This window comes from Hippocampus zosterae, chromosome 10 (assembly GCF_025434085.1).
Source record: "Hippocampus zosterae strain Florida chromosome 10, ASM2543408v3, whole genome shotgun sequence".
Lineage (NCBI taxonomy): Eukaryota > Metazoa > Chordata > Actinopteri > Syngnathiformes > Syngnathidae > Hippocampus > Hippocampus zosterae.
The window spans coordinates 3783646-3799056 of NC_067460.1; the positions used below are offsets into that span (position 1 = coordinate 3783646).

Below are 15411 nucleotides of genomic sequence, written 5' to 3' on the forward strand. Positions count from 1 at the left end.
GATTTTGCAACACGTACAGAAAAGTGGAAGCGCTGATAATCAGATGATTTCTCAGCGAAGTCAACTTCTACTCAATAATAAACCAAAAATACATGTGAACATGGAACAAATTGTATTTATGCTCGGTGCTTGATTGGCATTTTGCTTCCTGGGTGACTTCAAGCAGTTTCCACACTTTACATGGGCATTTTTATGCAAATGTTTCTTAATTATGCCTTATTCTTCTGACACTGAACTAAACACGTTATGCACTGATGACGCCGCATTAACAGGTTCATGCATATTTTCTAAGCGAATTTGTTAGGGAGTGTCTGGACGGATGGATGTTTCTGTTCTGCTATTTAAAACCTCAATGTTTTAATGCAAGAGATTATGAGGGTCACACCAAAAAATTGATACAACTGTTGTTGTAAACATTATTTTCTACCCCTCCCCGGGTAACTCAATCTCTATCTATCTATCTATCTATCTATCTATCTATCTATCTATCTATCTATCTATCTATCTATCTATCTATCTATCTATCTATCTATCTATCTATCTATCTATCTATCTATCTATCTATCTATCTATCTATCTATCTATCTATCTATCTATCTATCTATCTATCTATCTATCTATCTATCTATCTATCTATCTATCTATCTATCTATAGCCTCTTGTGAATTGACACTAAATAAGTAAAAAATACTTGACTTTAATCTTGTAACATTACAGGCTCTATTTTCTTAGACAGGCGCACGTGGGCTCGGATTAAAAACTGGTGCATCTTCATTATCGTGCTGGAGCAAGCCGAGTTTACCATGTTTGGGGGTTTGGTAGACCACACTGAGCCATGCTGCGCATGCCGGCAGACTGAGGCAGTTTTCCGTCTCTGGCACAGCTGACAATTTGCTGACAGAAAGTAGACTACACCTTAGTTCAGTTAAAAGTAGGTCTAAGTTGTGGCGCAGGTGGTGTGATGCGATTTTGGTGGCTTTGATTTAACCGCCGGCAGGCAGATTCTGCGCTTTTGGTGGTTGTTAGCATACTTCATTCATAAATATAACAACAGCATGTATCAATCCTTCTGAATTATTGTAGAAATCAATTCATTCAACCGATTATTATTGTTATCATTATCATCTTTAATATATTGTTTTCAAAACACCTCCTACTGTGCACAGCAATGGGTGAGTGTGTCTTAGTGGTGGGGGTGGGCAGTGGAGGATTGTTGTCACACCCAGAGGCAAGATCAATGGTGGAAGGCGGTCACCAAGTGCCCACTTCACAGTGACCAACTTTGCATCATATGCAAGTAGAGATCTTGCACTTCATTACACAGTATCCTCTGCTGCATGGACTTTTGTTCTGGTTCTGCCATGTAGACCACGCGCCAATCCTGTGCTGAAGTAAAGGGAATGAGAGGAGCCGCTACAATTGGCCAGGAATCAAGTCAACTGTCTATGAAAACACCAAAGGAAAGAAAATTACACTTATGCGCATAGTTAGACTACGTTTTTAAGTTTTAAATTTGCCCTGGGTTCGAAAATAGAGTCCTATAGCTTTATTCTTTTCATATTACAATCTTATGGCTTTATTTTCATACAGTAACCAATTTATTCTTAAAATGCTTTTTTTGTAACACGCACAACTACAAAACTGTGTATTTGAACAGTTATTTGTTTTGGAAAGGTTCAGCCATTCACTCTTCTCCTTAGGAGGTAAAGTGCATGCTCTCTGGTGTTTGAGTCTGACTTGGCAAGTCGCAAACCTTACACTCCTTTCCCTTGATTAACTCCTTTGTTGTTGATGCAGTTTGGGTTTTGGGGAAGGTCATTTTTATCTTACGGTGGTGGAACAGTGGTCGACTGGATAGCTCGTCCACCTCACAGAGATCCAGGCTTAGATTCCGGGTCCTGGCCTTCCTGTGTGGAGTTTGCATGTTCTCCCCCTGCCTGCTTGGGTTTTCGCCAGACAGTCCGGTTTCCTCCCACATTCCAAAAATATGCATGGTAGGTTAATGGAACACTCTAAATTACCCGTAGGTGTGACTGTGCGTCTGAATGTTTTCTAGCCTGTGTGTGCCCTATGAATGGCTGGCAGCAGTTTCCGGACAGCTGGGATAGGCTCAGCATGCCTGCAACCTTCGTGCGGCTCAGATATGATGAATGGGTTATCTTGAGGGCTCTCCCAATTAGTTTTGTCACATCTTTCTTTGTATTGGCAGACGACATGTTCCCGTAGACTTAATTTTGATGATGCTGTCATGTGTTACATAACTGAAGACAAATGAGGCCCCACCTCCCAGAAGAGATCATGCAAACCCAAGCCATCACCTCCACCGAGTTTCACAGATGAGCTTGTGTGTTTGTGATCACAATCAAATATGTTCTTCCCCAAAGCTTAAGCCTTTCCATCACCTTGGTTAAAGTTAATCTTTGACCCGGCTGTCCATAAAACCCAAGTTTGAAACCGAGCGTAGAGACATTCATCATTGTTTATTGTTTGAATAATAATCAATCCGTCCGTCTATACAGTCATATAGACTCCCAACTATAGTAGCGGCTAGCTAGCTAGCTAGATGGCTAACCAGAATCTTTATGAATGCTGTTTTTTTTAATATGATGAATATTGTGCACATAATGCACTTGCTGAAAAATATTTAACTTATATTTATAGTCAATCCCACTGCAATAAAATCACAGTGTCACACTTCAGTGTTCATTGCTCTGGCACTCACTTAGTTCAGCCACAAAACAAACAAACAAAGAAACAATCAAACAAACAGTGCTTTGTTATTTCATTTTGTGCTACATTTCACTTTTCTTTTCTTTTTTTCCCTCTCTCTTTCCAAACCATGTCCAACTTTGACTCTTTACACCAGGTTCTCCCAGGACTGGAGTGGACAGCACCACATCAGCAAACTCTTATTCTAATAGTCCATCACCCCATAAATCACCGGAACTGTCAGCGGGTGGTCGGTGAGTTGACTTACTGTACTTTGACTATCAAACAGCAAAACAAATGTGCTTGTTGTATGTTGAAACAATGCTGGCAGACACACTGAGGGCCATTAGACCGTCAATAAAAGAGACGCAGTATCTGACATTTTCAGTTTTACAGTATACATCGAACATGATGCGAGCGCTTTAAATTGTGAGTAAAGTTCTTTTGATCAACTGAGACTAAAACGAGTGTAAGTAGTCTATTTTCTGTTAATATGTGTAACATTCCATACCAACAGTAAATGATAAATGTCATATACTGTATGTGGCTCATTAAGCCATACGGTACCCATACTGTATTTGTCAAAACTGCAGTGTAAATAGAGTAAAATCACACGCCAAAAACCCCATGTTATTTGAAATTTCTCTCTTGACAAGTACTTTCGAGGCATGTGTATGTGAATATTTCTAAACACGGAGCACACATTCCTTTAAATTATCATTGGGATTTCAAAGGGGTGAAAAAAGAACTAGTATAAAACTAGTATACACCTTCAGGTTGAGAGAATTATTGGGAATTAGCTGCACAAGGGTGGTCATTTATACAAACCGTATCCGTCCATGATCCCTCATACTCACGTGGGTCTCAAGCTGGCTGGAACCAATCCCAACCGTCTTCAGGCAGTATGTGTGGTTCACCCGGAACTGGTTGCCAGCAATACAAAAATGAAATGTATTGTGTACAAACAATTTGTCTTGTCATAATCAGACATGCATGTGACTTCACTACTCATCCTTTAAATCGGATTTGTTTGTGATCTGCCTTCAGTTTTATTTTCAGAAACTATAAATAAGGAAGACAAATGTTTACATGCTCACAACCCATAATCAGTGACCCATTATGGCAATACTGTACAAAGGCGAAAATTCCAACAATTAGTTGTATATATGGCTAGACTTGTAGCACGTCCGCGAAAACAAACCAACAAATGGACATATCGTGATCACACTTTGCGTTGGAATTTCTGTTCTAAGGATGGGCTTGGATAGCTATAAGTCAAAAGTGGCTTTTGTGTTATGAAATGCAAGTCTCGGATTTCACCACATCTCTCTCATTTCAGACCTGTGTTGCCAAGCAATGGTGTGGCCAGCAGCAGATATTATGCTTTGTGCAACAAGGATGCTGTGAATAAGGGAAGAGGAGGTGTGGGAGGAGGCAGCGTGGACGTATCTTCTACCTCCTACCACAACAGTGCTTTAACGGCCGACTCCATCTCATACCGGACTCACAGCATACTTAGCGGAGACATTAAAAAACTGTCTGAGCAAACGACTTCAGCCTGCACTGTACGCGACATTGGAAATACCATGCGTTCGGGAATGCCTAGTCCGGAGGGTGCTGACCGGGACAACTTCAACCACAGGTTTGACCAAATTACACTGCAAATGCCGGATATGGACAAATAATTAAGGCTTGTGGGTTTCCGCTACAACTAAATGATCTGAAAACCAGCATGCAAGGAACATAATAAGCAAACGTATAATTTTTTTTTGTGCATAGCAACTGAAAATTCTATTTAATAAGTGGTGTTATATTGTGCTGCATGGAAGTGAATGTTAATGAAGAGTAAGTAAAACACAAACGTATAATTTTTTTTTGTGCATAGCAACTGAAAATTCTATTTAATAAGTGGTGTTATATTGTGCTGCATGGAAGTGAATGTTAATGAAGAGTAAGTAAAACACAAACAAGTCACAGTGTCTGTGCTGTGACATAACTGCTTGTCCTGCCGTCTCATTTAAATTCATATGTCCAGTGACACACCGAGAACATAATCTTCAACCTGCTTGCCCGCTTGTCTTTCACAATTATCTGTCTGCTGTTCTTTCATTTCAGGTTGCTGAGCAATGGAGCTAACTCAAAGACATTCAGTCACACCATCAACATTGTCAAAAACATCGGTGAGAACGCGAATTGCTGTTCAACGTGTTCTCGAGCTGTTATCCCCTCTCGGGCTGCCACAAATTCAATTCCTAATTGACCTGTTATACTTGTTAAGACATAGTAGTGGTGCTATCAGAGGTACAACTATTGGCTTATGGGTCAAGAGTCCAATAAACCTTTTATCTTCAATGCACGTTTCAGGTCAAATAATGCATGCATTATTTGAAAATGACTGGGAAATGTCAGTTCCTTATTGTTGTTTACACATACATCTCCGCACTGTGCATTTTTCAGCTGCGTATTTTTTCACTCTTATGTAATGTTCAATCCAGTTCGACGCCCACCAAACCAATCTGCAGTTATGACTGGGGGAGATTATGCAACGCACCCCTGCTGTTTCAAGCCACCTTAACTTTTGGTATAGACGCAGTTGATAGACAATGAAAAATATTGCTTTTCTTATCGGTGAACCTGCCCAAAAATTCTTGGTTTCCTTCTTCAACTCCTACATTGAATGTAAAACGGCAATGTCTCTCCATTAGTACAATCACATTGTTTTGCAATACTTTATGGTCAGATTCATACTCAATAAAACAAAAAAACAAAACAAAAAGACACTTCCATTCGTTAACCTTTTCAGGGACAGCGATTACTACAATGGACAGCTAACCACACCGTTATGGGTTTACAGCAGACATGTCCAGCTCCGGACCTGGAGGGTCGCTGTCCTGCCTGTTTCCCAGTTCTCCCGCCTGCAACACACCTGATTCAGATGATCAGCTCATCAGCCAGCTCTGAAGCAGCATTAGAACGATCCTGATGATTTGAATCAGGTGTGTTGCTCGTGGGAGAGCTGGAAAACAGATAGGACAGCGGCCATTGAAGACCGACTTTGGACACCCCTGGTTTAAAGGGTGCATGAAAGGGTTAATCTTTCGGGGTGCTTATACTGTCTCAGTTGCTGTTTAACGCTTTTATTTGGGAAGGCCTCCTCTGGTCTGGACCGAAGTAGATAAATAAAATAGAGGGTGCACACATGTCCGCTTCTCTGAGCTTTCACACTGGCAAGAAAATTAACCCCAGAACTAACCCCCACCCCCCCAAAAAACCCAGAACAAATACAAAACTTGTTGAACAGTATAGGCAAAGACGAACCCTTTTAACTTGTATACTATTGATTACTTAATCCACAGGAGTTGGATTAGACCCTTTTCTCACCCAAAATCTCAACTCATTCAATTTAACCCCCGTGTAGTACGTCACTTAATTGACTTTCATGTAGCTGCTATATTCAATTTATGGTCAACGTCCCATTCATGGTTACCCCTTAGCTTGTCTTCATACAAGGATGGAGTTTACCTTTTACCACAGATTCCAAATCTGCTGAGATCATAAATGATATAGAAAAAGCGGGCTCTGCAAAAAACAAACAAAAAAAACCCTTCAAGCTAATGTCATATTTTATTTTGTTTTTACAGCCTTCTTGTATCAGGAATACCGAGACACATCAAAGAAGCAGGAAATTGAGCAGAGGCGACAGCGTGAGCATCGAAGTCCTTCCACCATGTTTGCGGGGTGCAATGTCTCTTCGCCCCCAGTGTTACAGCTACAGCTGAGGAACAATACCCGCGCGCTGAGCTTGTGGCAGAACCTGGAAGTGGTGCAGGCCAGTGGACTACTCACCCAGTTGCCCCACAAAGAAATTATAATGCAAGAGGTGATCAATAATGCTTTGCAATTGGGATGGGCATTTTCAATGGCACAGCTTTCTTCCCCAAATGTTTTTTTATTGTCGTTGTTTTTATTGTTATTGTTTTGCACGGATATTCTTTGTGATGCTTGTTAGCGCACAACATATGCATTTTTAGTTTAGTTAACACAACATGATTTTTTTTTTGACAAGGCACAATTTATTATTGCCATAGGTCAATATTGTGTTGGTTGAATTACTCTCGTTTATAATAATGACAATATTCCTTTTTTCTGTCCAGGCCATGTTTGAGCTTATTACTTCAGAGGCGTCATACTACAAGAGTTTGGAGATTCTCGAAACTCACTTCCTTCGGAATCCTTCTTTAATAAACACCCTCAGCCAATCCGATATGCACTTTCTCTTCTCCAACATTGAAGAAGTCATGAAAGCCAGTGAACGGTAGGATAACGCTTTGCTGAACAAATTGCTGGTCATTCACTTCCTATTCAATTCATTCCAGGAAACAGACTTTTTTTTCTCTTTTTAGCAATCACTCATAACACTGTTCTTATGTTCTTAGGTTCCTGATGGATCTTGAACACCGAATTGAGAAGTCCATTTTGATTTCGGATGTGTGTGACATTGTTTACAACCATGCTGTTGAGCACTTCAGTGTCTTCATCAAGTATGTCATCAATCAGGTGTACCAGGAAAAGAACTACAGAAGAATTTCGTGAGTATTTTTTATTATCATTTATAATGTATTGCATTCTGCTCCGTAGTCCTTTTCAATATCAATAGGAGTCATTTGTTCCGATAAGACTGAAATGAAGATTGCCTCTTATGATCATTGCAACACTTTCATTGATTGTCAATGCTCCAAAGTGCACCTGTGTAAAAAATGGTTTGTTTCATTATGGCACTATAGTTCCACAATGAAATATCCTGATTAGAAACTAAATGGTAGATGCTACACTGACAAAAAAAAATTGTGATATCTACTTGGAAAAAAACTAGTAACGTTTTTTTTTTTTACTCAGACAATTTTTACAATGAGAGCTGTTGAGTACCGGCTACATTTAATTACATAGTATTATCCATCCATTTTGTGATCCACTGAGCCTCATAATGGTCGCGGAGTGTGCGGGAGCCGAGTCTATCACCAGCTGTCTTCGGGCAGTAGGCGGTGGACACCCTGAACTGGTTGCCAGGCAATCACAGGGCACATATAGACGAACAACCATCCACACTAACACTCACACCTCGAGACAACTTAGAGCAGGGGTGCCCAATCTTTTTGGTTCGAAGATCTACTTTTCGATCAACTAACCTCCCGGGATCTACTCTTACCGGTGCGCGCATGCGCACGCGCACACGCCGTGATGAGAAACAGCCTGACACGGAGGCATGCGACACACTTTTGCAGCCTGTTAACTATCGTAGCTCACACATACCGTTTTAAAGTGCTTCCCTGGGCCCTCCTAGATTCCTATTCTTTTCTCATGCCCTTGACACGAAGCAAACTCTGAATGAGAATAATGATGATAAAAGATAGAGCGCAACAGTTCTGATCACAAGCTGCAATTGCAGACTGTTGAGAGCTAACAACTTTACCTGCTTTATTCAATTTTTAAATATTTTTTGGGTGAAAATTAGACTGATAAGATGATTAGAGTGCAGTGTATATTAACACAAAAAAATTATTAATAACATGTACAAAGACACACAAATGGTGTGTTTTTTTTCTTCTCGACACTCCTCGGATCTACTTGGAACCTGTCTTAGATCTACCGGTAGATCAGGATCTACCTAATGGGCACCCCTGACTTAGAGTGTTCCATGAACCTGCCAAGCCTGTTTATAGAATATGGGATGAAAGCAGAGTACCTGGAGAAAACCCACGCAGGCATAAGTAGAACATGCAAACGCCACACAGGGAGGAATGGAACCCTGCACCTCTGCACTGTGAAGCCAACACGCTAACCAGTCAATTACTGGGCCGCCCATAGTGTTAGTTTCATTCATTCATTCATCTTCCGAGCCGCTTGATCCTCACTAGGGTCGCGGGGGGTGCTGGAGCCTATCCCAGCTGTCTCCGGGCAGTAGGCGGGGGACACCCTGAATCGGTTGCCAGCCAATGGCAGGGCACACAGAGACGAACAACCATTCGCACTCACACTCACACCTAGGGACAATTTAGAGTGTTCAATCAGCCTGCCACGCATGTCTTTGGAATATGGGAGGAAACCGGAGCACCCGGAGAAAACCCACGCAGGCCCGGGGAGAACATGCAAAATCCACACAGGGAGGCCGGAGCTGGAATCGAACCCGGTACCTCTGCACTGTGAAGCCGACGTGCTAACCACTGGACTACCGGGTTAGTTTATTAAAATAAAATAAAAATGTCATTAAATGGTTGAGGGGCAACACCAGATACTTCTGACTGGGAGACAGGCAATTACTATGCGCCTTCATCTAATATTGGTGACGAATGTGCTTCAAAACATTTTCGGCGGGGGTTGTGGGAGTGTCTGCATTCCCAAAACATTATTTTTGTGTAAACAGCTGAAACAATACAAATTTGACCAAAAAGTGACCAAAAAAAAATCCTTGGGTTCCATTGGATTCGGACATGTACATCGGTTGGGCATGATTAAATATGTGAAACTAACATATGTCGTTTGAACATTTTTTAGGGAAAGAGTAGAAAATGACACTAGTTGATCACATTTTATTCATGTGAAACCGAAAGTACTTTTTTTAGAGTATTGCTCATGCTCTTAAATGAGAAGGCGTGTGCTCACTTTTAGGTATCAGAATCAGAATCATCTATAGCTGCACATTCGACACTAAGATTCAGCAACGACTGAATTCAGCAAATTATCTGTATCAAAGAAAGAGAGGTCTCTGTTTTACGAGGTCTGAGGTACACAGTGTATAACCTATTCACAAAAAAAATACCTGAAAGTCAGTCATAACATCAAGGGTTTACACCCCTGACAATTGATTGTAATACTTTGGGAATATACTGTACCTGCATCTTTTGACAAACTGACCTGTTTTATTGCGGCGAGGAGTTTCTTATATTTGATTAAGTGATTGAAACAGCTTTACTCATGTGATTATCAAGTGGGAAATCCCCTATTTCTTGAGATAATAACTTTGGTATTTGCAGAATTCCAGTGCATGATCTGCAAAGAAAAATTAATCACCAAGCGTCTGAGTGAAATAGGAGTCACGCTTGTAAAACAAAAAAAACAGCTTTGTTTTTGAGAATGAAAACTGTGAAGGGTGTGGTTGTGAATTTAGACGTGCACTGTATATTGCTTCTCATCCAAGACATTATAGAGCTAGTGACATGTTCCCACGCTCCACACAAGACAGGTAGCACATATGCACTAAAACACCAGTTCTATGACATGACATAGTCGTTTGATGATGTACATGACATCGGTGAACATCAGTCGTTGGTTGTGTGGTGGTTCCCATGGTGATCAGCCAGCCATGCCCACAGTTGATTTTAACCCCCAGGAGGGCAAGGGAAAATCTCCCCCAAAAAATAAAATAAATCAATCTGGGGGAAAATGAAAAACCTTGAGAAGGGCCCGCAGATGGGGGAATCCCCCTTCCAGGATAACCAGGCTGCAATGGATGCCGAGTGGGCAACATTATTACACATAATTATTGTGCTATGCAATGTTGGTTGAAATAATGTCCATTCCGTCAAATGATACACTGCAACAAGACATCTTTAGTGAAGTGGGTCGAAAGAATAGAAGCAGCAGTCAAACAGGCCAACTCGTAGGTCAGCTAAATGCAAGAATATATAAATCAGTATTGTATCGTTTTAAACATCTCTACTGAGGTAGCGGCTCTAATATCCGTAGATTGGGCACTCCAGAGCACAAGAGCCTGAATACATAATGGTCTAGAATCTGTTAACTTCTTTTTGGGTCTTGCGATCACTAGAAGTGCATGTTCTCCCCGGGCCTGCGTGGGTTTTCTCCGGGTACTCCGGTTTCCTCCCACATTCCAAAAACATGCATGTCAAGTTAACGGAACATTCTAAATTGTCCTTAAGTGTGAGTGTGGATGGTTGTTCGTCTCTGTGTACCCTGCGATTCGCTGGCAACCGGTTCAGGGTGTCCCCCGCATACTGCCCAGAGATGGCTGGGATAGGCTCCAGCACCCCCCGCGACCCTTTTGAGGATAAGTGGGTCAGAAAATGGATGGATGGCTCACTCGAAGACCAGTATTTTATGAATGAAGGACAGAACATACGGTACCAATAATTCAATGATGTAGAAAGAAGGTACATCAGAAAGATGGATTTACAGTGCAGTATGTCTATTCCAATGAGGTGTGCAGAAGTCAGATTACGCTACACTCAAAAGTGTGAGGGGCTCCACCTTGTTACATTGTCAAGTGTGTCTGTTCTTATCAATCTAGAGATGAACCCAAAAAATGATGAATCAATGAGTCATTGTCTTGAATTAAAGCATTTTATTCAGGCAGGCTGACTGTTTTCACTATCTATCTGTCGGTCCACCTGTCCGTCTGTCTGTTTTATATAAAACTCACTGGAGCCAATGTTATGGCTTCGGCTTGCTTGGATGGCCAGGTGGTAAAATCTGTACTGTTTCAATTGTAATGTTTTGATTGATATTGTAGAATAATTAGCTTAACAACATATTTAGTACTGTGGTTCAACATAGAACAGCAATAATAATAAATAGTAGTAGTAACTTAAGAGGTGTCTTTCTCTGTCAATTAAAAAATACCCTATCATCATCGATGCAAAGATAGCTGTTTACGCATAACGTGTATGTGAGTGGGGACTATAACATAAACCCTGGCTGAAGGTATGAGAGCCAAAGAGCCATGAGCAGTGTCAGTCTACCTTTTTCTTAACTGGAAAAACTAGGGTGACCAAATATTTAGTAGAACTGAATGCTGTGTAGTTTGTTTTGGCATCACAATGGCATCACCACAACGAGGAAATTACTCTCGGATTATATGTGCAGTTTGAAATGAACGGCATCAGTATTTGCGAATCAGTAAACTAGTTTTACACATCCATTCAGATGGAACCAAGGCAAAAACAAAACAAACGCATGAAATGCTGCAGAGATGATATAGTTATAAAGGCTGAATGCAGAGAAGGAAAGACAGAGAGAGAGTGGTCTGGAAAAGCAGGCTTTTAACGTCAAAGGCGCACCTACCTAACAGGTGTGTCTGACACCACAGAGTGAAACTGGCCCTCGGGTTAGGATTGTACACAGGAGATTGTACGCAATCACATTGCACCTTGCTCCCTTGATACTGTTCAGACAGAGAACGATAGATAGATAGATAGATAGTAGATAGATAGATAGATAGATAGATAGATATTAACAGAGGTAAATGTCGTGAGGTGTGGGCCGTGTGCCTCATCCACTGAACAAGTGTCTTTCCCCAAATAGATGCCCAAAAAAAAAAGACAGATGGTGCCACCAGCTACGGTAGCTCTAAGTGTTAATACTAATTACTGTAGCCATGTTACCGCAAAGTGGTACACCCATAATGCTACACCCTGATCTGCATGGATTTGCCACAATGGGTGTGTCGCCACTGCTAGGTCAGCATAGCAGAAAGCTGCACAAGCTAGGTAAAGAGTGTACGTCACACTTGCAGCTGTGTGATATGTAACTCAACAGTGAATTCAACAAATATTGCAGTCTTAGCCAAAAGGGAGATTGCATGCATTACAAACAACCTAAACAAAATGGTCTTGCAATGGATTGAGCATTAAACCTTAATAGACATTTATTAATCGACACCAAGCTCACACTAAAGCATAAACATGGACAAAATCGTTGGTACCTCCGTACAATGAAATAAAAGCAAATAAAATAATGGAAATTAACCATTAAAAAGCAGACAGCGATTTTGAAGTGTGGTTCAACTGAATTAATTTAAAAAATAACAACAACTCATTAAACAGGCCTTGATAAAAACAATGGTAACCTGATGTACTGACGCAGGCAATGTGTCAATGTAAGCCTTATTGGATCTCAGTGCAGCATTTGATGCAATTCATCATAATATACTGTTGAACTGATTGAAAGCTTTAGTGGGGTAAAATAGAACAATCTTCACATGGTTCTGATCCTCTTTGGAGGAAAAGAGTTACTTTGACCGTTGGAAGTTTTTGAATCTGATCAAATCGCTGTGATATGTGGGGGTCCCTCAAGGGTCAATCCTTGGACCCCCTTTGTTCAGTCGTTTTAGGTAAAATGTTTCAGAATACCAATTTTAGTTGTCATGGCTATGCGGATGACACACAGCCTTGTTTATCAATGTTCCCATATGACGTCAGCTCATTTAACGTGTTATGTTACTGTCTAGAGCAGGGGTTGGCAATTATTTTCCGGGGGGGGCCAAATGAGAAGCAGAAAATATTGTGGAGGGCCGGGCCAAAAGTTAGAAATAGAAATAGAAAAAAAGAAGATAGCACAATGTCTTTGTATGCCAGTAATAATGTAACATTCTCCTCATTCAGCACCGGTTCTCCTCAAGGATGTGTACTGAGCCCCCTGTTGTTCACGCTCTACACATTTGACTGGTCTCCGACTCTTATTAGCGGTCCAGTTTGCGAAAGGTTTTTAACATGATAACAATCAAACCATTCTAGGAAATTTTCATTTACTCGAGCCACAAGCAATTCACTCTGAGCATGGAAACTGCCAGAATCGGACTGAGTAAGAATCGCTTCCTTGTTTTTCAAAGTTTCCCTTCCATGGTCATTACCTGGGTTACATGGGTGTCAAACTCATTTTTGTCACGGGCCAGATTTTAGTAAGTTTCCCTTGGAGGGCCGTTATGACTGAAACCCTATAAAAAGTCAAGAATAACAGTTTATTCACCTATTGTTTGAGATACTATAATGAGGAGTTTCATAACAAGAAAATGCTTACAGTATCACTCTTATTTATTACAAATGAGAATTTGAAATTTTGGTCGCGATTTCGGAAACAACATGAAAGTTGACATCTTTGATTTGCTTTTGCGGGCCACATAAAATGATGTGACAGGCCATATCTGGCCCACGGGCCTTGAGTTTGACACCTACGGAAGAGGATTAGGGCCAATGAAGAAAGAAAAAATAAGGTTGGCAAGATTCTGACTTTATTCTCAGAATTCTGACTTTAAAGTCTCACTTTAATCTCAGAATTCTGACTTTAATCTCAGAATTCTGACTTTAATCTCAGAATTCTGACTTTAAAGTGAGAATTCTGACTTTAATCTCAGAATTCTGACTTTGTGACGTTCGTGGAGCTATGAATTGTGGGGGGACCGTCAGCGTGTGGCGTGACTTGAAAGAAAGGGCATCACGTCGTCACCCAGCGACTTTTTGCGTGGCCGAGGAGTGTCGGAGGACATCCTTTCACTTTTGGAGGAGCAGAGGGTGAGTAAACAGTGCGTCGTGTTGGTTTCATTTGGAGTTAACGTGCTCAATGAAGCTTGTAGCTCCGTTGCTAGTCCAAATGTCGTGAATGGATGCACCCAGTTTACATTCGTGAATACGTAGAACGTAACCAATTTAAATGGGTACGTTCCTGTGACGCCACACAACGTTGTTAAAAACAACACCACTCTCGACATCGAACCCCTTTGTGTGGATGACAGTGGCCGTCTGGAGCATCGTTGCAGCCTAATTGCCGTGAACTGAACACACTGATCACGCGGTCGTGTCGTAGAAAGTATGTGCACACCCACCTCTATTTACTTTTAAACTATTTACTGAATATGAGTATACTTGAGTTTGAACTAACACAGTACCATGAGCGAGAACATTATTAAAAACTTTAACAAGCATACGGTCATGCAGTCATGTTTTCAAAATGTCCACCGTTGTTTTTTGTCAGATTGTAATTGTTGTCTCTTTTCTTGTGCAGATAAAGTGACTGATGGAGGGTGCAACTCAAACAGTGGCTGGAAATCCAGATTTGGATGACATGATCAAGCTAGTTTTAGACTTGGATTCAGCAATAAGGAAATACTTGCAATTTTAGCACATAATGCTGAAACTATTTTAAGTATTCGGACTCTGAAAAGGATATGCAAAAGACTTGGTCTTTTTCGAAGAAAGAACCAGTCAGACCTGGGAGACGTGTTGGCTTTTGTCCAGCACGAGATCATGACTAGTGGACAGATGCAAGGTTATCGGTGGCTTCATCTGCGTGCCATTCAAAAAGGATTTGTTGTATCACAAGATACAATGAGACAAATTATACATGTAGGTGTGGGAATAAGAAGAGCACGACGCCTAAGAAGGCGCCAATACAACTGTCGGGGGCCAAATGCTCTTTGGCACCTGGATGGCTATGACAAATTAAAGCCCTACGGGATTGGCATCAATGGCTGTATTGATGGCTTTAGCCGGTATGTGTTATGGGCGGAAGCCTATACCACAAACAGTGACCCTAAGGTGGTTGCAAGTTATTTTATAAAAACAGTTTCACGCATTGGTGGGTGTCCAGAGAGGATCCGTGCAGACAGGGGCACAGAAAATGTTTGTGTCGAACAGATGCAGATGTTTTTGCGTAGAAACCACTCAGACAATTTTGCTGCGGAGAAAAGTTTCCTTTACGGAAGAAGTACAGCCAATCAGCGTATTGAAGGGTGGTGGTCCACCCTTCGCAAACAGAGTGCACAGTTTTGGATTAATTTATTTCAAACTCTTCAAGATGATGGCCACTTTTCAGGAGATTTTCTGGATAAAAGTCTTATCCGGTTCTGCTTTCTTAATCTTGTGCAGGTAGAATAATTTTTCTGGACAAATTGTTTTTGGACGAATGAAAATA

The 15411-nt window shown here is 41.1% G+C and overlaps 2 protein-coding genes across 2 annotated transcripts in view; both read left to right on the forward strand.

Annotated features, from left to right (window-relative positions):
* ngef (neuronal guanine nucleotide exchange factor) overlaps nucleotides 1-15411 on the forward strand; it is a 28244-nt gene that overhangs the window by 2320 nt on the left and 10513 nt on the right. Inside the window, exons 2-7 of the mRNA XM_052078900.1 lie at nucleotides 2867-2963; nucleotides 4049-4351; nucleotides 4825-4889; nucleotides 6351-6589; nucleotides 6864-7024; nucleotides 7146-7298. Coding sequence (XP_051934860.1) covers nucleotides 2867-2963; nucleotides 4049-4351; nucleotides 4825-4889; nucleotides 6351-6589; nucleotides 6864-7024; nucleotides 7146-7298 — 1018 coding nt within the window. The remainder of the gene's footprint in view (nucleotides 1-2866; nucleotides 2964-4048; nucleotides 4352-4824; nucleotides 4890-6350; nucleotides 6590-6863; nucleotides 7025-7145; nucleotides 7299-15411) is intronic.
* Nucleotides 13766-15411, forward strand: part of LOC127609240 (uncharacterized) — a 31440-nt gene continuing 29794 nt past the window's right edge. The window contains exons 1-2 of the mRNA XM_052079078.1: nucleotides 13766-14012; nucleotides 14503-15365. Of these exons, the coding sequence (XP_051935038.1) occupies nucleotides 14745-15365 (621 nt within the window). The 5' untranslated portion in view covers nucleotides 13766-14012; nucleotides 14503-14744. The remainder of the gene's footprint in view (nucleotides 14013-14502; nucleotides 15366-15411) is intronic.